This window comes from Cyprinodon variegatus, unplaced genomic scaffold, assembly GCF_000732505.1.
Source record: "Cyprinodon variegatus isolate N-32 unplaced genomic scaffold, C_variegatus-1.0 Scaffold215, whole genome shotgun sequence".
Classification (NCBI taxonomy): domain Eukaryota; kingdom Metazoa; phylum Chordata; class Actinopteri; order Cyprinodontiformes; family Cyprinodontidae; genus Cyprinodon; species Cyprinodon variegatus.
The window spans coordinates 1,003,380-1,028,525 of NW_015150668.1; the positions used below are offsets into that span (position 1 = coordinate 1,003,380).

A 25,146-nucleotide genomic window follows, 5' to 3' on the forward strand; every position below is an offset into this window, starting at 1 on the left:
CGTATAAAGCCCGCCCTGACAATTTGATTGGCCTGCCAGATATTGTGCTAGCATACTCGCGCTACTATTGAGCAATGCCAGACCGAACTTACCGACCTCAAACGTTGTGGGCGGGACTAAGTTCGGAATGGCACCAAGGCTAACAGTGTGCAGCACTTACAGTATGAGTAAATCTCACAAGCTTCTACAACCAGTTAATTGATTTGTATCAGAACCAAAATCCCTTATTAGTTATAGTGAATCCAGCTTGTGAATGAACTTTTTTCACTGACATTTTTTGTCGTTTTTGCTTTAGTAATAGCCCTAAAGAAATCATTGGGAATTTTAAAAAAATCTTTCCTCTCGTCCTCTATGTGAAGAAACATGTAGAGAACATCAATATTTGTCTTTTCTTTTATATTTCTAATTGTTTTATTTTTGTGATTTTGTTTCTTTGTGTTTGTGTTCCTGCTGTGCTGTTTTATTCTGCTTTGATTCTTTTTAACACTGTATCACTTTTTACAGATGTCTTTTGTTTGTTTTGTTAGACTTTCGCATATTTTGTTATTGATTTGTTTTAGTTTTGTTTTTCTTTCATCTGCATTGATTTTTTTTTTTCCCCACAAAGACACTTCGACTTTTCAATCTTTCTGTTTTTTTGTTGTCCTAATTACTAATTCAGGTAGTGTAGGTTTTTTTTCTCTTTTATCCTCAAACACACTTGAGGTTTAGGGGGGATTACCAGCATCTGATTTGCTTTTGATCTTGTGACTTTGGATTGTTTCTTTAAACCTCACATAAGGGTGCCCTTGTACTCTTCCTTTTAGCTTTATTCTCATGTTTGATTTAGACAAAATCAATTTTTTTCTTCTGTCTTTTTGTTCCTCCTCTTCCGTGTCTCCCATTAATTCACATGCAGCCTTTTGGTTTCTATCTCCGTTGTTACTTTGGAAGTCGTAGATATTCTCAGCGGACCCGTTTCCCTGTGAATAATCACGCAGGTTCATTGTGGGAGCGAGTTAGGTGCCAAAGTCATTTCTTCAACAGGCTGCAGCTTTATACTGGGTCAATCAAGCTGAAATATCTCTGCAAAGGCTTCTATTTCATTAGGCATCGTTCCCTCCCCATGAATATAATTACTGCGTCTGCTCCCGAACTTTAAACGAGCTGAATTGGGTCTGAACTCATGAGGAGAACTTTTTAAATGCTTCATTTGAGAGCCTGATTCAGTGTAAAGTCACTCCTCTGCAGAGTTTGGGTCGCATTTCCAGTCAGATTGCTGCAATTTGGTTCAAGAGGACTTTATACTCTAATCAGTGATTCCTTTTCAGATATAAAATGTTAGGGATTTTTTTTTTAACATATTCTTGGTCCTTGTAAATATAGAAAATACACTTGTTCCCAAAAGTATTCATACCCTGATCCAATTCCTTGAAATGTCTAATTTTAATCACTTCCACAGACAAAGGTTTATTAAATACAGGTAGAAAAAACTATATGTATTTACTGAGGGGCTCAGTAAATACTATAGTTCATGTAGCTTTTAGATAAACTCAAAAACTATGGAGTGAAAGTTCTGCATGTGCGTATTAAATACTCATACGAGCAGTTTTATAAAAAAGTAACACATAAACTGCCAAGTCCATGCTCCTTCTCTGCGATGGCGGTTTGCTTTTCATGCAACTATTAATTATTCGTGTTACCTACTCGTGTGTGGACCTGTTTCTCTGCGCTCATGTCGACTTTTGTCACTTTCAGGGTGGAACCGACCAGAGAAAGTAAACTGGCTACTTTTCAGGAAATCCCTGCCTCCTGAAAAATGACCGGTTTCTTCCTAGCTGCGGCTACTAGCGTTAACAAAAGATCTTCAGTCTATTAATTGAACTCCTAAAGTTGGTTAAGTGTAGTAAACTTTAAATAATTTTGTTTAAAGACAGTGTAAAGTATAAATATGTGTTCTCAGTTATTCATCACCCATCTGAATTTGAATGATTAATAACACATCTAAGCATATAAAGTTAGGTCACTAAAGTAGTTCATTGAAAAATGTCATTTATCTCTGCCCTGAGATGCCTTGGGGGGGTGTTGGCTGAGGCGCTTGAAACCACGCCTATGCCCTATTGTATTTCACTGCAACCTTTTTTAAGAAAAAAAAAATGTTAAATACAATATTTACATTCAGATCTTTTATTCAGGGGGATCAGCAGAAGCTTTGCGCATATACAACTGATGTTTTACGGGTAAATAGAGGAGAGTGGTTTTACTCCCTGACTGCAGACACAGGCTGCAGCTTCTGCGTCGGAGTCCCTGTGTTTTGGAGGACGGAGGGGCTTGTTCACCAACTGTTCACTGAAGATCATAAACTCAGGGCGATTAATGATTTGTGTTGTCACCATAAAATTTCCAACAAGACAAGAGAAAGTTGCTAGATTTATCTTTTGTCGCTTTTTGGAAAAAATCCCTAAAGGGATCTGAAAAGGCATTTAATATAGCGACAAAATCGCTAAAGCCGGGCATACACTTTGCGATATTTTCAATTGTTGCACGCAGCTACAGCTCACACTGTACAACAAAACCGCAGGGTTTAAAAGTTCACAGCTCACGATGTATATTCAAACTCTGTGACCCGACGCTCTGATGCAACCTACCTGCTCACACTGTACATCTAAAACCAGGTCAGACTCAGCTCCGCTGTAGGATGGCGCTTCTCGAACTTGTCTATCCAGAAGCCAAACGAGTAGAAGAGGAATATGAAGCTCACTAGAGAGAAATGTGCTGCCTTGGCAATTTGTGCAATTATGTGCTGAAAGCCCTAGAAAGAAAAGGCGTCGACGTATTTGCATAAAGACATGGCTGAGCAAACGTGGCTACTATGGTTTGTGGATTTTACAGAGCGAACTTTATTTCACTCATTGCGCCCCCGCCATGATTCTGTGTTTTCATCTGAGAGGAAGAAGAAGAATCCTTGTTTTCACATGCCCACTGAGCGATTTTCCCATGATGGCCGACGCAATTTCAAACATGTTTGGTTTTCTCTCGATCCCCTGATTCCTGATCGGTAGGTGGTCGTGAGAGGCTGATCGCCCCTTCCTTACCCCCTGTATACTACACGACGCACGATCAGGCTGAAAATCGGCCCGATTGAAAAATTATCTCATGACTGGAAAATTTCCCTGAAAAGGGCAAAACATCTTAAGTTAAGCTTAAGTTGGCCACAATGCAGAGGGGGACTGGGTGTTTGTTTTTATGCAGTTGGGCCAGCAAGGGGCGAACTTATGCTGAATGCAGCTGCATAACAACATTAGACCTCACTTTGAGACACAGACAAAGTTCCGGGAGTCTCCCTGATATAGATCGTTGTTCATGGATGCCCGTGACTCGGATAAATTATCCCAGACTTTACACTCTGTGAGGCGTTTTTTTTTTATGCGAGTGAGAGCGTGCAGGCACTAATTCATGCATCATGTGTGGATTAGAACTAGTTTGATTGCGCAGACAACAAGAGAGAGCAGGGTGTGGGGAGGAGGTTGCCGGTGAAACCTGTGCAGCATATCTGTCCACAGTGATGCTCTGATCAACCAGCGCTCCAGGTGAATGGTTGTCAGAGAGCTGAGTGGATCAGTCCGATAAGTTTCTCTGGGTTACTCTCTGCCAGTCACCTAGTTACCATTCAAAGCTGTGCATCCTGTGAAACGGCAAAGGTTCAATCCTCGAGTAAGAAATGAAAATATAGGACTAATTTCACATTAGAATATACTAAAGTATATCCACGTCTAGTGAAGGTGAGAAACAGTGGCGGATCTAGACCAAATGTACCAGGGGGCCAGGAGGGGGCCAGCATGTTTTCATGGGGGCCCAGAAAAGCATGAAATAAAAAACAGGGCAAGAGATTCAAATATATCAAGAGAGCTGCATGAATGGAAATTTCTTTTCAATTAGCTTCAATTGAAATTCTGTTTCTTATGAGGTCAATATACACTTATAATTTATTATTTTTGACTTAATTTAAGTTAAAACTACTGTTTTCTATAAAATTTGAATTTGATCTCAAGAAAAACTGTTAAATTCATCTGTAAAAATTAGAGAATTTTTTTATTTGTTGTGAAAAAAAAAAAAAAAACATTTATCAGATGAGAACTGGGATCCTATCTCAATTCCACTGAAGCTATCACCTTATTGTTTTTGAATAATTACTAAAACAGAATTTGTAAAGAAAAAGAATGAAGTAGAGCCAAAGGACCTATCAGTAACCATGTCTGTTCCAGCTCATATCTGAGCCATCTCCCTGAAATGAGTTTTTGGAACTTGGGATGTCTGGCTAATGACAAAGCTGTTTGATATGAAGTCAGAATTCTGTTCATAAAAAGGACAGCTATTAGCCTAAAGATGCTTTGCTAACGTTACTAGCCACAGCTAGGAAGGAGACACTACTGTTAAATTTGCACCAGTAATATTGCAAGAAAAACAGTACAAGGCTAACTGCATTTTGTTAAGTGTAAAGTTTGATGCAGGCAGGTTGATATCTTCCCCATCGTTTCAGTGAAAGGGGTTAAAACAATTCAGACATCGTTGATTATTTCTGGCATGGAAGAACTTGAACGTCCACTAGTAACGTGAAATAAAACATGAAGTAAACATGAAGTAAAGAAGTCCTTTTTATTACTTTAATCACTCCAGCGCATTCACATATATGACAGCTTTAACATTAAATGTTCATGTTTTGGTGTTGCAGATTTGGGAAGTATCGCAAAGATGAGCGGCCTGCAGAGAAGATGGATCGGAAAGGATCGAGTAAGTGGAGACCAGAGGAAACGCAGGTTTCTGATGAAGAAACGATGAAGATGAGGATGGAGCAAGAGAGGTAAGGTTAACTTGTATAACCATTAATGACATTAATAATGGGTGCAGGAATACGGTACAAAACCAAAATATTATTTATTTATATTTTCTTCATTGCCATGTGACATTTTGTCTGTGAATAAACTTGAGCATACTTCTAAATGATAATTATGATTGATCATTTAAAGCTGCATTATGCACCACTACTAGTGTTAATGAGGGGAATAATTTATCAGAGTAGGCTGGAACTAGAAAACCTGAGTGGTCTGGAGGGTTGATACATTGACAACAAATCTGTTATACAACAGAGGGATTTTAAAGTCTATTCTGTGAGCTACAGAGAGTCAGTGGAAGGTCTTCAGAACCGGGAGGATGTGCTCTACTTTCTTAGTTCTGGTGAGAACCCGGGCAGCAGAGTTTTGGATCAGCTGCAGCTGTCTCATGGACTTTTAAGGCAAACCTAGAAAGACAGTAATCGATCCTACTAAAGATAAATGCATGGATGAGTTTTACTAGATCCTGCTTGGACATTAGACTTTTAATCCTGGAAATGTTCTTCAGATGATAAAAGGCTGACTTAATAACTGCCTTTATGTGCCTCTGAGGGTTCAGGTCTGAGTCCATGATAATACCAAGATTTTGGCCACAATCACTGGTTTCTATCTGTAGTAGCTGAAGCTGTTGTTAACTTAATCTCTGCTCTGTTAGTCCAAAGATTATTACCTCAGTTTTTATTTTATTCAATTGTGATGAATGTGGTTTATATTCTTTTTCTGCACTGCAAACCTTTTTCATTGGCTAAAATACCAGTTTAAACCAGGGAACAATCGGCTTTTAGTGGCAGCGGGAACAGCTCACCGAGGCATGTCTACCCAGCTCAGAAGAGTCGGCAAGCGACCCTTGTTAAAATCGCCTTGGCTCCGAGCGGCATGCTGTGTGAACACCAGAGCCGGTTCCATCCACTAATTTACATGTCCATTCTTAATACTTATTGGACTGGAGGGAAAGCTTAGCTTAATATGAGAGCATCCATGTTTTAAGAAAACATCATTAAGTGCTTTTCTTTATGAACTTATGCAGACTTACCACAGCAAATAAATTCAGCTTATCTACACTTAGGCATGTATGGATGGAAGAATAGAAGTGACTGAAAAATATTCTGGACGTTTGATGGTTGTTGCAGCGTAGCCCCTGAAATGACTAAATTACACCCCGAAGGTTTCCTACATGTCATTGTCTCATGTTCAAACTTTAAATAACATATAAATAATAATAAGCCTTAATATAGCGATGTGATTTCCCTTAACACCAACAGGTCCAAGATGGCAAATCTAAGTAAAGCCTTTCTTCTTAAATTAAATGCCAGCTGGGCGATGTGCCAGTTTTTTTGGAGGCACTAGTTTATAAAAGCCAGGACCATTACAGCTCTGTCAGCTAATTAATTCCCAGGCAGCGCTTGAAGGGCAGGAGTCATTAAAGCCCATGTTTATACAAGATTTCCTGTTGTAAAAATCTGGTTTGTATTCTCTCTTTATGCCTGCAGTGCTTAGAAGTCACATAATATAACGACAGTCCTTAGTTTTAATTCAACACAAAGGCCAAATCAGATGTTTTCATCTGACAGTGGTCTTTTCATCTTTGTCTGCAGTGCAAGGTTTTGGTTTAGTACTACTAAAAAAACTGCACTGATATGAAGGTGATTTTATGACTGAAAGAACAGGTAAATGAAGGCTGATAGACCTGATGCTGCTTTAGATAACTTTAGGGGTTTTAAATAACAAATAATTACACAACCATCTGGATAACTGCCCTTATGAGTGAATATAATGTTTCAGTTACCTTTGAACCTAAATATGTTTTTATGCACTTGTGGCCTTTATTTTAGACTTATTTTAAATGGAATTAAGAGAGAGGTTGATTTAAGGCTCCCACTAACGAGTATTTTACTAATAGATTAATCTCTCAGTTTTTTTTTTTGATCAATTGATTAATATTCGTTTAGCAAAAAGTTCCTTAAATAAGATTTTACACAGAATTTAAACTAAATGAAACAGAAACTAAAACTGAGCCTGAACTGAAATATTAAAAGACAAAAAGGTTTTCACCTTGAATATATTTTAAGAATTAATTTCTTTAAGTGGGTTCATCTTTCAGCTAAAGGCATCTTTTCGAGTCTATATACTCAAATTAGCAATTAATGGATTACTACATTAGTTGACTATTCTTTAAATAATTGAGTTATCACAATTAATTCAATTCATTGTTTCCTTGATGGGTTAACTACGGAAGCCCTGAAAGGCAAAGGGAAAAAAAACTGGACTATTTTGATTTTTTTCCTTCCCTGCAAGACAACTTAAAAAAAAAAATCAAAGGCAAATGTCATTGTCGGCTATATTGTTCAACTGTATAGTCAGAGAGATAGAAAAAAAGACATAGAAATCTAAGCTAAGAGCTTTTTTTCCTCAGTCTGTGTTTTGAGGCAAGTTTCCCAACTACTTTCCATTTAGCTGTTATAATTAAAACATAAATAAATATAATCATTTAAGCATTCATATCTAAATTGTTGCCACATCATTTCTTATATCCATGTCTTATTTACTGTGATGATCAGTGACTGACAGCAAATCTAAGGTTATTTGGGAAATAGTCTTGATCCTAACAAAGAGCAGCTGTGATGTTGTCCTACAGATATGGTGGATTATCCCTGCAAATAATTCTCTATTGTTCATAAACATACAAGGTTGATATGATAACCACATGCCATCACCAATGAATACACAGTTTTTGTTCCCGATTTTTCTCTCATTTTACTTTGCAAAAATCTAATTTTATATTTGGGACCTTGATTCTTGGATACCAGTCAACAGTGTTTGTCTTATTACCTTACTGCCTCTAGTGGCTAAACACAGTATTACAAGATCAAACACTTAGAAAATTTGCCTTTGAATTATATTTTTATTTTCCTTTCAGGGCAGGAGAAAAAAAAAGAAAAAAAAAAGGAAAATTATTTTTAAAGTTTTTTCCCTTGCATTCCACGCTATTGTGGTTTTCAGATATACAGTAAAGGTTGACGGAAAGGGTCTTGAACCAATGACTCGAGCTTTGTGAGCTAAGGTTCATGGGTCACAAACTCAACCCCTGTGCCTCCATCGTACCAAACAATTATTTTAAACCCAAGAGCTTAAACTGAATGCAGTCACTAAAGCCAATGTTTAATAGGGTTCTTGGAATGGGAATGGCAACAAGAAGGTGAGGCACAGACCAACACCTCACGGAGTTGGAGAGAAGAGAACCTGCTCCTGATTTGGACCTGGACTGTTATTCTGCTCTGCATTTTGAGAGTCATTCAATGGCCGTTTCTCATTATGCGTACTTGTGCATTCTCATGTACTCGTGAAAAATCAGCCTCAGCTCTACTACTGTTCCAATTCACAAGAACACAAGACTGGGAACGGACAAAGTCCCCGGATGTTGTTCTCGCCCCACCCTGTTTACCCAGGATGCATCAGAGCAGACTTGTCCGTTCTTGAGATTGACAGCTATCCCAGCATGCAATGCGGCAGGAGCAGCTTCCAGTGAAGTTAATGTTCTCTTTTCTGTTGCCGTTGTTCTATTTAAGTATGTTTTAAGATCATTTGAGGTCAGAATATTATACTTTTAAGCTTCACTATATGGCCCATTTACTGATAAAGTGCGTAATTTAAAAAAAAGTTCCGATATTGAGAGGACCGCAGAAACCAGCAAACCTCCGAGGCTAACCGCACCCAGGGCTAATTTAAGCCCGTCTGCAGCAGCCCTCTCTCGGCATAGTGTGAAGAATGACTGGCTCTGATGGCGAGTTTGTTGCTTTATTTGACAAACTGTTCATTTGATTTCTATTTATCTGACTTTTAATTGTTATTTCCCCAATAAATAAAAGAAATAATAATTTATTATTATCTATAGACTATTAATAACAGGAAGTGAAATGCAGCTCCAGACAAGCCGAGCGTGTGGTGATGTCATCAGTACGCTTCTGTTCCAATTGACCCATATTTATGCTGTGTGCTCCTGTTCTCCCAAGTCCATACTTTCCTGTATTCTAGGCGAGGACACAAATCCATACTCGTGTTCTTGTAAATTGGGAAACCATAAGGGTGGACTTAGTGCTAAGTTAAAACATATTTCCACTACAAGTAATACAAATTTCTAATACGTTAAAAAAATATTGACATTTCACCTTAAGAGAAGCATGTCTTCTGAAGAAGCAAGTAACTCATAACTATAATGATGGTACCAAGGAAAACATTTGTTATATAATAACAATTATAACTGAATATTTTGATCCACTGGATGCACTGTCTGGCATTTTGCTCCTACTTTACGCTTCACTGGTGGCAGATTACAGGCAGGCAGGGGATGAACTCTGTGTGGCAGCTATTCACGTGGACATACATACATACATTAATGCGCAGCCTGTTCAGCTTGTAAATAAGACTCTGGAGAACAACACAGAGTGACTGTGTGTGAGGACTCACAGTATTACATCAAAGAAGATACCTTTAGTTCTTCACTATTTTTTTATTCTATCTAAAATAAGGAGTATTGCTTATTGGTCCTTTAAGTTTTTGGAATGACCTAGTGAAAGTCAGGACTTAATGCAACTGAGATGTTTTCCCATCACCTCAGACAGTTCTTGCTTTAGTTTAAAAACCAAAAACTGTTTTAAAACATCAGTGGGATTTTAAAAAAATTTCCATAATACAGTGAAACAAGTTCCCTGTTCACATTGTCTTGACCCAACAACTTTTGGGTTGTACCCTAATCACCCCACACGTTTAATAAATCACTTCAATACCAGGAGGAAGCAAGACACTGCACAATAAACAATAGTCTCACAGTGAACCTTCTCTGATCTCTACAGTTGCTCAGTGTCACCACTTCTCCACCAGATTTGTACATTTCCACATGAATTTTCAGTTTCCTTTGCGTTTACAGACTTTTTCAAAATGTCCTTGCAAATCCTATTTCAAGGACTTCATTAACACCGTCATGGCAGGTACTTGGTGCCAAATCTTTAAAACAACAATCCACACGTGTTATCAGCCAAAAGGAGCTTTTAGCAGCCATCTTATCCCTCCAGACCTTTTCCCTTCTTGTACTTCCTGCCTTTCACTCTGGTCTGACACTTATGTCAGCGTTATGGCTAAAAAGGCCAGCTTGTAGCTCTCTGGATACAATTGCACATAATGGGCCATTGTTCTGGCTTGATGTGGTAGAAAGGTCACTCATCGAATACATTTCTTCAGCCATAATGTCCCATCCTGCTATTTCTATGCTCTTTCAAACACTGTCTCTTACAGTAGCTCTCTCTCTCCTATTGATTGTCATTATGGTGCCACTCGCTCATTTCTTATAGCTGTTTCCCTCTTATTTCTTTTATCCTCAGCATCATTAAACATGATTTACTTTTAAAAAGAAAACCTTTGTTTAAATGATTGAAAGACTTTTTGTTGTTGTTGTTTCTCACCTTTCAATCATCACCAAAAGGTATTTTTGAGACATTTTTACAAAAGACGAGACAAAACAATTAATCAATGACTGGAACAAAACATGTCCATTGACCTTCCCATTCAGAGCTACCACCTTCTCTACTCGCTCCATAGACAAGAACCATCCTGTCATCAACAGCTGGGGTCTTTGGGTTTGCTTGCCTCTCTGTCTGATCTACCATTGGTATCTGGGTTTAGAGCCAAGTGGGCAGATATTCATCTATAAGAGTTTTAATGCTGCTTCAGTTTGACTGTTAAAGGAACCAAAGCAGCAAAAGGTGTTCAAGACATTTTCCACACAAAAACTTAGCTTTTCTAAAACCGCTTACGAAAAGTTCATTGAGAGAGCAGATTTTTTTTATCTAAAGGTGTCTTTATACCCACAAAAATATTGCTAAGGCTAATAAGGCTGTAACAATATTGCAAGGGAAATAAAGTAAATGTATTTGTTACTAATGCCAGAGATGTACACCCAATGGGAAAAAGATAGACATTTTTTTGGTTCTTTTACTCTAATACTATTTAAAAAAATATATTATTGAAGGAGTTATAAAATTCAGTTTGTTTAGGCACGACAGGAAAAAAAACATGTCCAAAATAAACCACCAGGTTTTATCCATTGTTGTTAGTTAGTTCCACATAGTGAGCCCAAATATTTAAACCTAGCCTAGTGAACTAGCCCCACCTGCCAGCGGCCAAAATCATTTTTGCCTGCGAGTGGTCTATCCTCGATCAATGCCCCTGGCCCTAGAACTGGCGGGCCAATCACAACGCAGAGATGTGTTTTGAATTTCTGGTTGCAAAGCGGGCGGGGTTTTGAGGGTGTGTCGAAAAAGTTGCGCGACGCTGGATAAAGTACAACAAGGAAGATGGCAACAACTATTGAACAGTTCTTGTTTGACTCAGCTTTGGTATCAGTTTTGGAAGGATTAGAGTTGGGTTTTTCGTTGAAACTTGAGAAGAAAGAGGCTCTACGCTCATTCAGTTTTAAGAAGGACATATTCGCCATTTTACTGACAGGCTGTCTGTTTACACTCCCCCACCAGCTTTCTGTCACGCTTACTTACGTCACAGTCAGTTGCGCTCATTGGTCAGAGCGTTGGCCAATAGGCACAGACATGGTTTGAAAAACAAGGTGTTGTTCTCATCAACAATCTTCCAAATTCTCATTAATCGGGGCCAGACTAAATTACACATTTAATCTCACGTTTAGTCTGGTTTATCAGGCTAATTTAAACATACAATGTGGATGGATGGTTAATGCTAATAGCGTAACTATCGCTTCTAAATTCAGCTTATCCAGACCTTTGGATTGGATAATGGGTTATGTAGATGTTTCATTGCAAACAACTACCAGATATTTAATCCTAACAATGTTTCAGACTTAATATGTAAAATATAAAATCCAAGAAGGTTTTGGTGTATTTATAGCCTGGCCTACTGTTCAACTCAGTTAAACTGAATCAAATAAACAAACTTAATCACAAATTTAATCACTTTTCCCTGAAGTCCCAACCTGTGCCAAATAAAATCCACTAGATTTATCCTAATTCTTTTACCTAGAATCAACAAAAACTTTAACCAACAAAACCTTTAAACATTCTTAAATATAAGGGAATTACTATTAATAGAAAATTGCATTTTACAAATTAAACTTACTCTTTTGTATTTTTACGATTGCAAATATTCCTTTGATAAGGCTGACATTTGAAAGACTTTTACTAAAGAATGATCTTGAAAACTAGAATATAGGTTGTTTTTTTGGTGTTTCCTGGAATGAAACCTTAATTTAAAGGCTTTGACCTGTAAGCTCAGACTTCTGTTTCCATCTATTATTTAAGATCTGTTCAAACATCTTCTGCTTACCGTCTAAACATCAGTGTTTGACACATTTTTGTTTCCTTTCAGCCAGTTTAACTTTTAAAAGCAAACCTCTGAGCGAATTCTGCCCACATTCGGGAGGCAATCTAAAATATTTCTAGCTAATTTTAGCCTTTCCTGCCTGATCTTAACTGATCAAACTGAGTTGAGTTTGCCTCTATGAGAAGAGCCTTTTGACAAGTTCTTTCACTCTGGTTCCTTGATGAGAAACTGGTCCTGTTGACAGATCCTGGCCTTAAGTACGAAGAAAGCCCCACACCGGTAAGGCTGGGAAGTGGATTGCTGTGTCTGGCCTTATCTTATCAGTCCTTGTTGTTGTGTATGCAATCAGGCACTGCTACTAGAAGTCCTGCTCTCCCTGAAAGAAAACACAGCTTTCCCTTTGGGTTTAAAGATAGCTCCCTCGAGAGCCCAGTGTCCCTCTGAGATATTAGTCGCTGAGTCAACGCATAGCGAGGACAACGTGTACGTTTGGTTTAGCCTACGTCGCAGGAGTTGGAGCAGATCTTGCTGATGCGTAGCTACTCTGAAACTTCAGTAACTGCCTTGTTTTTTAGTTTAAAAGTATTTTCTTTTTATTTTTTTCCAATTTCTTTTCTTCTGGGAGTCATTTTCCTTCTTATCCTGCTGGGTTTTCCATGTGGCTGATGTCCCATTCACTTTCCCGCTGTCGTTAAAAAGCGACCTATAAAGAGAAGAGAGCAGTTTGATAATTGCTAGTTGTAAAGCCCTGATAATTGTCAAGGCTCTAATTACAGGGCTCTACGATAGTTAGTCCCCCACTGCCAACAGAAAATGGTGTTGCAAATCATTCACAAAGATAATGTCTGTAAAGGAAATGGTGATTTTAGCGACACAGTAAGATGCCAGGGGTGGTGTGCTTTGTTTGGAAGGAAAGAGGCATGTTGGCAGTACTTTAATCCATGGACTGTTCAGGAGACTCTAACCTTTAGTTTATTATTCACAGAGGGGCACTTCAAACGATAAACTCCACATCTTCTCTCTGCTGTTATGAAAAGTTAAAAAAAAATAACCATCTGCCTGTTGGTTCTGTTTTTTGTCTTTTTTTTTTTTTTATAAGATTCTGCTTCAAATTCAATGAATGCTTCTTTTAATTTTTTTTAAATAACACTTTTATTAAACGGTTTTAATTATTCATGTGTTCTTATTTTAAATCTTTGCAAATACCTTTAAGCCTTCTAAATGCAGTTTGAAGAGAATAAAAGCCTCTGATTAACAAAACCCTTTTTTTTTTTTATCTTTTTTTTCCCACGAACTATGTTTCATAGTAGGAGTTGTGTCAAAAATGTAAAATTTCTGAATCACCAATTTCACACCATAGACCATTTGCTTGTTTTTGACTTAAGTGTTTGGATCCAATATAGCAAAGAATTATTTCCTGATTTTATTTTATCTTTCTAAGCATAATTTCGATGCCTCAAATAAGAAACTGCAAGCCCCTGTCAGTGCTGCTATTTTTTTTGTAAAGAGCTGTAGCTGGAGTCCTTATCAAAACCAGGTAAAGCAGATTACTTTCTTCTGGTCCATAAAATGTTGATACTAGTCAACCAGGTGTCAAAAAATAAAGAGTGCTTGTCCGTAATCACCAATGCAGAGTTTAGTAGCATGCATCATTTAGCTTCAATGCTCTGTAGACGATTTAGAAACTAGTTTTCCTTTAAACCAGGACTAAACCATCTCCATTTTATGCTGCTTTTCTGATCAGTCAAAAAGCGCTTTCTACTAAATGTGTATTTGTATATTCTGTTATTTTGATACAGACCAACTTCCCTAGCATTTCTAATTCTTTTATAGAGGTCTACATAAGAACTTATTATTTGCCTTCTAACAGACGAGAAACAAATGTATTCATAATGATGTTGGAGCTTCACTTTAATTCACAGATTAGAGATGATGCAGATCCTTCCTGCTGGCTTGTATTGCAGCAGACAGCTTGGTGACTTATTTAATAACTCTTCAAGTCTTGTCACAAACTGTGGTTCATCACAGCAGAATTTGAGCCGAGTGTCACTGCTTCCTGTTACTGTCCTACTATAGCTTCACTATATCCTTGGTAGCATTAGTTAGCTACCAAATATCCACCACAGGGGAGTAATTATTCAGTCTCTGGCAGTAGGAATAATTGATAACTTCCTTAAATGACATACAAGTACCTATATAATAACTAAGTTCATATTATCTTCTTATACTATATCAATTAGTGTCTTTAACTTAGATTTTTGCCGTCAGGATTCAAGCCAAGACGAGGGAGCTGAGGGAACGCCAGGCTCGGGAACGGGACTACGCAGAGATCTTGGACGTCGGCCGCACATTAGACAGATCCTCTGAGGAGGATCATACGTACTCCGGCGTCAACCCTCTGAACTTCTCCGTGGACAGCAGCCATAGCCGGGCCCACAGCCCCCGAGACGATTACCCCCACGTTCATCACCAGCACCAGCTCTCTGACTCCCTCTACTCACCAGGCAGCAGGGCCCGAAACGAGCGGCCTCCATCCACAGACAGGTAGGCTTCTCACAGCTTTGTGACCGTCCTAAGGAACTGATGCTTTCTTATTTTTTACTGCTTTCATTACTGAGGCTTCATGACATTCTAAAAAAATCTTTATTTGTGTTGATTCTAAATGAGTTAAATTCTGCCTCCAATGACAGTCAGATTTTCTCATCCGTTGTATCCCAGCTTATTTTCATCATGGTCATGGTATCAGTGGAAGTATAAAGGGTTTCTTTTGGCCTTGGTTTGTGTCCCGTTCATCCCGGAACAGCATTATTGCACAGAAAGTGCAGGTTGGCTCTCACACCTGGAGAAGAAAATAATCACAGCAACAGAAGGCAGGCGGTAAATGTCAGCTGAGAGACGTGGCTCTCCGCTCTTTGGGGAATGTGGAATTACTCTGTGGGAAGCGGCGGCTGAATGGAGACCTTTGAATATTCGTCTCTCTTTCTGTCTCCCTTGACCTTTCTACCTCTTTCTTTCCGTCATCTGTTCCCGTGTTGATTTCACCTTAATGTGACCTTTTCACTTGGCAGCATTTTCAAATCTTTGTAGTAAAAATGTGACCTGAGCCTTTGACAGTTTGATTGACAGCTGTCATTTATTTCAGAAAACCCATCTTTTGCATCTTTTGCATCTGTGCTGCTGCAGCAGTTCTGTGCACTGCAGGCCTGTCCTGGACCGCCTCCAATCAATGGAGCGAGTGCTGCACGGCCCTAAAGATAGATTTTGTGGACTTGGAAGCAATCGTGGAGAGCCTGCAGGGCGGCGGGAATGGGTGCAGCAGAGTACATGCGCCGCTGAATGAATGGGTTTGACTTAACAGTGCTTTCTACGTATCCCCAAATGGCCCCAGGCAGCCTGCGTAGAGTTAAAGAGAGCGGGAGCCCGTATTGATTCATAATTCATTGTGCTGCTGTTGTAAGTTTTCAGTCTTCTGCAGATTTTTCAGTACGAGCAAGCAAATGTCAAACAGAAGATAACATCTATACATAGCAGATAAATTACCATTAAAGTAGTTGGGAGTATTTGTTTGTTAGAATATTGTAATGACCTCTATTTATTTATTTTTGCATTCATAACCAAAACCTTTTTCCTTTACTAGCTTTAGAATATTTTCTAGCTTCGTCATCTTTAGTCTTAAACGTAACGTTTCTTAATTTCTAAATCAATAAGGAGTCGGCTGAAAAATTCATTAAATAACTGATTGCGCAAAATTTTGAATCCATTTTTCTCTCTACAATGCAAAAAAATCAAAATCTTGATAAGTCATTTTTTCTTAAAATAAGTGCATTTGTTCTTGAATTGAGGAGATAAGAGACATCTTGCCAATGGAACAAGACCATTTAGATTTAAAATAAGAAAACACAATTGCATTGTCTTATTTCAAGTGAATATTATCTAATTATCTTATTTTAAGAGTAAAAATCCTGATTCCAAACTATCTCCTTTACCTACTCAAATCAAGGGTAAATACACTTAATTTAAGAAAGTTTTACTTATTGCTAGATCGTTTTTCCAGTGTAAAACATTTAACTTAATCGGCTGAAATTGAAATATAATGTTTGATGAAGTGGACTGTATTTGGATTAAAACATTGTGTGATTTTAACCTCATAGTAAAGCCTCAGAGTAAAGTTCAGACATGACTTTGGGTAAATTTCTTTGCCAATTAGATTGGAAGTGTTGCCCTTCAGGTTTTCCGTCCCTCCGTTCACCTCAAAAACCCCAGAGAGACATGACTTTTTTATATGATGTGGTTACAGCAGGCAGAAATTGGATGAAAGATAGTATGCCTCTTTTCTGTTGAGTTTAGACAAGAGTCTTGCTTTAGTTAGCCTCTGGTGGTCTTTTTAGAGTGTAAAGCATGTTCACATCTTTCCAGCTTGAATAATTCATTTGTCCATAAGCCTTCATGTGACTCTAGACACAGTATTCAGTGTGTTTTCTTCAATGCTGAAACCCTGGCCTTTAGCTGGAGGATACAGTATAGGTGCCACAGATTGAAACTCCTTAAACATTTTTCACTCCGTTCTCAGATTGCACTAAAGCTTAAGACAAATATATTTTGTGTAAATATACAGAAGCCTGTTTCCTGTTTCTTGTCTGCCCCTCTACAGCGCAGGAAATGCATTAGACCCCTGCTGTGGTAAGCAGAGTCGACCAGGGCGTCTCAGAAAAACGTTTGTTTGTTTTGGGATTTAAATGGCAGCGTGAACTGATATTAGCAGGGAGATTCGATCAAAGTATAAACATGTCTGTGGAAGAAGATTGAAGGGGAAATGTTATTTTTCTCCCTCACCAACAGTTCTCAGATCAGATGTCAGGCCAGCTGTAATTAGCTGTTAGACAAACAGCTTCACATTTCTATCGGGGTCAGTTTGAATCGTAGCTGTGTGGAAAGGAATCTCTGAGCATATTGGTTATGAGACGCCTATTAAATGTCCCATATTAAGCATGAGGTGGCTTTCAAACTGTCACAGTAGTTTATTATTAAACTGTGGGCTACTATGGCTGCTTCTGCCACATTGTGACTGTCACAAGATTATGACTCAGATCTAAGCTAATAGGGTCAGAGATAATATAAAGAGTTATTGGCTGATTGTGATACAGAACGTTTCATATTTACTAATGGCGGAAGATTTATACAGTGTTTTATTCAACTTTCTAGACATATTATCTAAACACATAAAATCCAGTAATATAAAGATGTCAACAGTCAAACTGGTGGCTATAAAATAAAAATTCCTTAACTTACAGTACAGAACAAAAGTTTGGCCTCCATTTAGAGAGTTTTCTTTATTTTCATGACTATGAAAATTGTAGGTTCACAGTGAAGGCATCAAAACTATGAATTAACACATGTGGAATTATATACTTAACAAAAAAGTGTGAAACAACTGAAAATGTGTCTTATATTTTAGGTTCTTCAAGGTAGCAACCTTTTGCTGCGATTACTGCTTTTCACACTCTTGGCATTCTCTTGATGAGCTTCAAGAGGTCAAGAAGGTGTGTCCAAACCTTTGGTCTGTACTCTAGTTTACAATTCACTTGGGTTATACTGTATCAATCCTTAAGGCAAGTCAATGCAGGTACCTGCAGACTAAAACGTTTGTAGGCATATTTAAGACATTCCGTAAAAGTTTAAAAACAAATCCACTGGACTTGGTTTCCAAGGTTTGGAGACGTTTCGCTTCCCCTCCAGGAAGCTTTCTCAATTCAAATGTCTGGATCTGAAGTTAGTTTGAGCCTTTATATAGCAAGGCCTTGTATTGCTTAAAAACATGCAAATTGAAATCGACCAGCAGGTCGTTTGGTTCCATTGTTAGCCTGTAATATCTGAAACCTGTCTATGGTTCTGATGGTCGTTCGTTAAATTGGGGGATTGTCATTAAAGGAGGTGATTGTTAGCCTAGTGAGACCATCCTGATCTCGCGAGCTTTCAAGGTTTCACTTGCAGATCAGTCTGGAGACTCTCCGTTGAAGAAAATTTGGAGCCGTTCACCAAACGAACGTCCAATCAGCGTTGGCTTTGAGGCGGGTTAAGGTGTGACGCAACGAGAAGCGCGACAGTTCAGTCTAAAGAACATGGCGGCTTCAGCAGATGAAACTAGCGTTAGCGTGGCTATCGAGCAAGTTTTATCGGAATTACAGAGTATTTCTTCACTGAAAGAAGAGCAAAACACTGCTCTGGAGGCTTTTCTCAGAGGAAAAGATGTTTTTGCTCTTCTCCCGACTGGTTTCGGCAAGAGTTTGATCTATCAATTGGCTCCTCTTCGTCTTCGCTCTGTTACGTCATATGCTTCGTTGATCTGATTGGTTTATTTGGCTCGTCTATCACCAACATAGGCCAATCAGCTAACCAGTATTTTCGCCCCTTCCCAAAATTATTTCTACGGAAGTTTTTGGAGTCAGGTTAGGTGATTGTCTCCTGTAATACCTGAAACCTGTCTATGGTTCTGATGGTCAGTTGGACAGGTTTCAGGTATTACAGGAGACAATCACCCCCTTTAACAACTCCCAATCAGAATGTCGAGGATAAATGTTTCATAAAAGCAGGTTATTATTGAGATTTATGACACTAATATGTTACTGAACCTCTGACTTAAATTAAAACCCTTGTTTCTAAATTTGGATTTTAAATTTGATTACATTTAGTCTCAGACAAAGAAGGAATGTAGAAACTGACCGAAATCTGCACTTGTGAATCCTAAATTATCACATTTATCAAATATATTCAGTGATTATCCAATAATTAGTTTAATATGGTGAATTGTTAGGTGCTGGATTATTTTTTTTTCCTGTCTGCATTTAATAATTTGGCTTAGTTCAATGTTGCATTAGGATCTTTAGCAAGTAGGATTATTGCATTGATTAAAATGAATGATGGTGAAAAATGTCCCCCTAATAACCACAGCTGTGTGTTATTCCAACTTGTGCGGCTGAAAAGGAAATTTGTTTATAACCTTTGCTCCGAACTAGAGGACACTAATGAAAAAACCAGAACCTCTCATTCTCTGGGTTCCTGCCAGACCTGCAACATGTTCAACTGTCCTTCTAAGCAGCTGCAAAAATATCCACTGCAGTTCATTTTTAATCGCCTGCTCTTCCTTCAAACACCGCACCGTCACAAGTTTCAATTTAACAGCAGTGGTTTGAAAAACAAAAACAACCAGAGAGGCTGGAAAGGAGCCTGGCATGATCCCCTGGGAGTCGTTTTCCATTTCCTTTGCTTTTATGGAGCATGTCCATGAGGTCCGGTGGGCTCAAAAAAGACTTGAAGCCATGAAGCGACAAGTAGCTCCAGAATTTCACGATTGTTTCCTTCCATTGATGAGTCTGGCTGTATTGAAAGCTGCAGACTTTAGCAGGACATTAAATTAGAAACCTCTTTTGCAGAAACAAGTGATGCATTTGTGTTTTTAGGTGTAGGTGGGAAGGTGTAGCATCATTTGATAAAAATGTGTTTTACTTTTGGCTCCCATTCAGATTACATAATAGAACTTCTGTTTTTTTTTGTTTTTTTTTTTAGGCTCAGTAAGTTCAAGAAAAGCACTCTGCAGAAGTTTAAAGATTTTCTCCTAATCCGATGAAACTGTGTACCAAAGGATATCCAAAAAGTGTTTTCCCAGCTCATTAACCCCGTGTTTTGTTCCTATCTAATGCAGTTAATTAGCTGACTTCAGTGAAAACGTAGCTTTACTTGCTGCATCCCACTCCATCCCTGCATTCAGAGCCCAGTGAATTAGGCGCTATTGTTTTATTTCTCCCCTTCCATCTAAGAGGCAGCGGTGAATGCCGGGAAGTCTCCAGGGGCCTCGGTGTGATTTGATTCCCGGCGTTTTTTCGTGCTCTCTTTTTGAGGAGGCATCGCTCCTTATTGAATCGGCTCCATTACATTTCATCTCCACCGGGGGAATAAGGGGCCTCGGTGTGGGCCGTGTTGTATCACAAACGCAGCAGAAAGCAGCGGCGCAGGCAAACAAACAGACAGCAGTCGCCTTGCTGCTGTTCATACACTGATAAGACAGGAGAATGTGTGCATGTGTGAGCTTAATTCATCTTTACTTCACGTGTTTTGGATGTATTCGCTCTGTTTGTGCCCGTAACATCCTTTTTTCTCTCTCCGAATGCATGTGTATCTGTCTGTTTTGTCGCCATGCCACATATGTTAGCTGTAAATGAGGAGGAGTGACGGTGACGAATCAAAGGTGTGTGGGTGTCGTACACTGAGAGCAGTGACAGGTATGCTGCAGCCTGTACCGGGTACCCAGATTCTGCCTTGAATAAGACTCCACGGTGTTGACAGGGGAATAAAGTGTCCCAGCTCTGTGCCAGAGCCAGAGCACACATGGCAGCTTCCCACACAAGGAAGAACTGTAGGTCTCATCCATCTATGTGGAAATTTCCAACAGCTTTGGCTTAAAGATAAAGTAATTTAAAAATAAAAGACAGAACTACATCCCAAATAATCTTTTTTTTTTTAAAGAACTAAACACTGACACACAGAAAAACATGGCCACTAAACAGTCTGTATATGTCAAATTTTCCAATTAGTCTTTTTAGAAAGAGTAAATGCAGATTTTCAAGTACCTTATTTTGACGCTTTTATAGGAAACTAAAGAAATTACAAGATATGTGATGCATTGTAACAAAATAAAATTTAAAAACATCCTTATTTGGAGCTGAAAAGCCATTTTCGGTTTTGTAAACCTGTTAAATATTTGGACAATAATTTAAGTCAGTCGAGAAAACCAAGGTAGTTGTAATCTTTAACTTTATTGAATGGGTTTCCAGTACAGATAAGTATTTGGTTATTTGCATGAAAGTATTGACATATTTTGCCACAAGGGGACAATAAGCTTTTAATAAAAGGTATGATTGTTCAATAATAAGTTTAAAATGTTTAGTTTATTCATATCCAAATCACCCCTGTTTTCACAAAAGTAGGGAAAAAATCAGCATTTCAATTTACAATAGCATAGAATTCAAACCTAAAAAAAAAAAAAAAAAACTTAAATGATTACCGTAATTTCTGGACTATAAACCACGACTTTTTCCCCATTTTTCAACCTTGCGGCTTATATAACAATGCGGCTTATCTAAGGACCTTTACAGCTAACGGCCACTAGGGTAATACGTAAATCTATGGATTTTACTATCCACCAAGTTGATGTCACATTTGCTTCAACACACAAGTAGCCGCGCGCGCGAGAATACGGACGTCCTCCGGAAGCAGACTCCGAGAAAGATGGACATTGGACACTGCAGGGATAGCGCCTGTGCTGGTGGAACAAGCAAGATACGCTGCCCTTGCTATCTGGACTGGCTGAAAACTACCTCTGTGTGCAGGCTTCCTCCACCCCATCTGAGAGGGTGNAAAAAACTTAAATGATTACCGTAATTTCTGGACTATAAACCGCGACTTTTTCCCCATTTTTCAACCTTGCGGCTTATATAACAATGCGGCTTATCTATGGACTTTTACAGCTAACGGCCACTAGGGTAATACGTAAATCTATGGATTTTACCATCCACCATGTTGACGTCACATTTGCTTCAACACACAAGTAGCCGCGCGCGCGAGAATACGGACGTCCTCCGGAAGCAGACTCCGAGAAAGACGGACATTGCGAGCGCAAGACAGTATGTGTGACACCCTCATTATGGAAAACAAACGTTGAAATGCATATGATGCAGCTTTTAAGTTAAAGGCTGTCAATTTGGCAGTAAACTAAAGGAAATAGAACCGCTGCACGTAACCTTGGAATCAACGAGTCAATGGTGAGACGTTGGAGACGCCAGCAGAAAAAAAATTGTCTCAATTCAATTGTGTTGAAATGTTAATAAATAGGAGCTTCCCCAAACAGTTGCCTCTTTCCCGACAATCCTCTCTGTGCACGAACCATATGGTAATTAAACATAAAAAACCTGCGGCTTACAGTCCGGTGCGTCTTGTATATGTACAAATCATGCAATTTAGCTTCTGCGGCTTATATTCAGGTGCGGCTTATAGTCTGAAAATTACGGTAACTTAAAGTCCTAAAATAAAAAAATTGCTATAGTTTAACGTTAAACAGTTCTGCCTATGTGGTATATTCTTTTATAGCATGGCACCATATTTATATTTACTATATATGGATGTTTTTACCACTTAGGTGTATTACCTTCATATTTTCCCGCTTTAACAAAAAACCTAGATAAGCTGACTGACTGTTAGATCTTCACTTGAATGAGTCCTTCTCTCTGAATGAATCAACATTTAAATCTACATCTCACATTTTAGCTGCAGGCTTTGCTTCTAACATGGAGGTAAATGATTTTATATCATCCTGGAAGCCATTTAAATTCAACATTATGTGAAATTTGTCACCTGTAATATTCTATTTTTAAATTCAGTGGAAACAAGATTATTTTACTTGGTATTTTACAGCACTTTTTATACTTCTTTGGTTGCCTGTTCTTAAATTTTATTTTCATTTCTTCGACATAATTATAATTTAACTTAAGCAACAAGCATGAAAACCTTTCAAATTGGCTTTTAAAGAGCTTTATTTTGCTCTGGCTAATTTTGCAATCGCAGAATTCATGTTATTTTGAAAAACATCATATACAGTCCTGCTTGTTTCTATATGGAGGTCCTTAAAGTCTCCTCTGAGAGGCTCTGAAACACTGACAACAAAAAGTCAAACAATCATTACATTTAGCCCGGTACGCTAATCAGCGCCCCTCCCTGTAAACACTGTATGACGGGGGCATCAGAAACAGCCTTTCACTCTCATTATCCCAACAATCCATTTAGCATCAGACACCTCCTGATGTTTATCCAGGTCCTGTAATCCCACACATATGACCTGAGCATGTCTCCTAATCTGTTTATCTCATCTGTTTGGAAAACCGTCTGACTATACAACACATTTACATAATATCTCTGGTTATTTTTAACCCTAATATTTATATACATGCCATTGTCTCTTGGATCCTTTAATCGTATTGTTTTAAGCCTATATGAAAGCCAGCTTGAGCAGAGAAATTGTGGAGGAATGGCTGCTCTCCCTGCCAGACTGACCCAGAGCTGTGAGAACTTGCAGCTGTGACTTTTTCACTCTTTTCACCACCATTACAACAAGCTCAGTCACATCCCTCCGTGCCTCAGCTGCCGCGCTGTCTGGCACGTAATGTGCCAATGGTCTCGCCATCAAAATGTTGGCTTTCGCTGCAATGAGGAATATGGATGTGTTCTCAGCACGTTACTGAGCAGAACAGGATGTCTTACTGCAGCCTGGGGAACATCGCTGCTTGGGAGGTCACCGCTGCTGCCTGAAATGGTCCCTCTTAAATCGCGACTGCAGCTTGCAAACGAGAACAGGGACAGGATTTTGAAATTCTGCCAACAAACTCAGACTCTTAATTAGAAATATTTGCATAAAACAGGGATAATTGACAACTCCAGGATAGTTTTTAATATACAGAAGGAAACTCAAGGGTATCTAACTAAATATATTATATATAATAGCAAAATTGAAATACATCTTCTTCCTAGTCTTAGGTTTGCTATAATTTTATGCATTAAAACATCATAACATGTTTGGATCTTTACACTTTAGACAACTTCAAATTTAATGTAAATGGTTTTACTGCTTTAACTTTATTTGTGTGGCAGTTTTTTATGTCGTTTTGGATACTCTTGGTCACATCGATGTTTAAAATCTAAGGCCTGCTTGATCCATTGAAGGGGATCCTTGATGTATGGTAAGACCTGAAGTGACCCAAATCCGATTTTTTTTGGCCCATATGCGACCTGGATCTGATCTTTTCATGGCTGTCTGAAAAACACAGACCCAATTTTTTCCAGTGCGAAAAAGGCCACTTGGCTATGGGGTCCTAAATCCGATACAAATCTGATCTTTTCAAATGCGACCTGTGTCTGAATGGCCAATTCGCATTCATCCGACCTGAACGCCATTAATACCCAACAAAGGTCACTATTCTGCGTCTTGCTACACAGAAGCGGCAAGAAAACAACAACCATGTCAGATGTTGATGCAGAGAACAGTATTTATGTTTAAACATGTGAAAAGATAAGAGTTTTTAAGGTTGGAAAAGACCGCTAGATGCGCTCCGGTACTACCATCCATGTTTACTTCCGTAAACACAGAGCATGCTGGCTTGTGACGTCATTGCGTCCTCTACTGTGCACGTGGGACACTTGCGTTGTATGACTGCAGTTCACACAGGAGATCACATACAAGTCGCCTATATTTGGAAATATGAACGGCAACAAAAAAAAAATAAATCTGATTTCACAAAAAAATCGGAATTGAGCATCAAGACCTGCAGTGTGAATGTAGCCTATGACAGCTAGGTGCCCTCGCTTAGGGCTGTAGAAAAACCTGATCATTACACCTCCACCACCGTGTTGGTATGACGTGTTTGTGCTAAATTAATCCGAACATGTTTCTGTGTTTTATTTAACCTAGTTTATGTATATAGCGCCAATTCACAACATGTCATCTTAAGGCTCTTTACAGAGACTCTTCAACCAGATCATACAGTCAAATTCATTCAAAGTTTTCTAAGGAAAACCAGCTGAATGCATCAAATCATTGGCTCTTCAGCAATCCCTCACACCAAGCATGCTTGTAGTGACAGTGGAGAGGAAAACTCCCTTTTAACAAGAAGAAACCTCCAGCAGAACCAGAACTACTCACAATGGAAAAAATCTGAATCTTTAAAACTCAAATTTTCTTTAAATAATTGCATTTTGTCTTGTATGGAGAAGGCAAGTGGGACACTTTGCCAATGGAACAAGACAATTTACTTTTAAAATAAGAAGAAATTATTTAATTTACTTATTTCAAGCGCATATTATGTAATTATCCTATATGAAGAGGAAACATATT

General features: G+C 38.6%; 1 protein-coding gene across 1 annotated transcript in view; it reads left to right on the forward strand.

Moving 5' to 3' along the window:
• pard3 (par-3 family cell polarity regulator) overlaps nucleotides 1–25,146 on the forward strand; it is a 337,809-nt gene that overhangs the window by 244,873 nt on the left and 67,790 nt on the right. Inside the window, exons 21-22 of the mRNA XM_015380465.1 lie at nucleotides 4,712–4,840; nucleotides 14,481–14,756. Coding sequence (XP_015235951.1) covers nucleotides 4,712–4,840; nucleotides 14,481–14,756 — 405 coding nt within the window. The remainder of the gene's footprint in view (nucleotides 1–4,711; nucleotides 4,841–14,480; nucleotides 14,757–25,146) is intronic.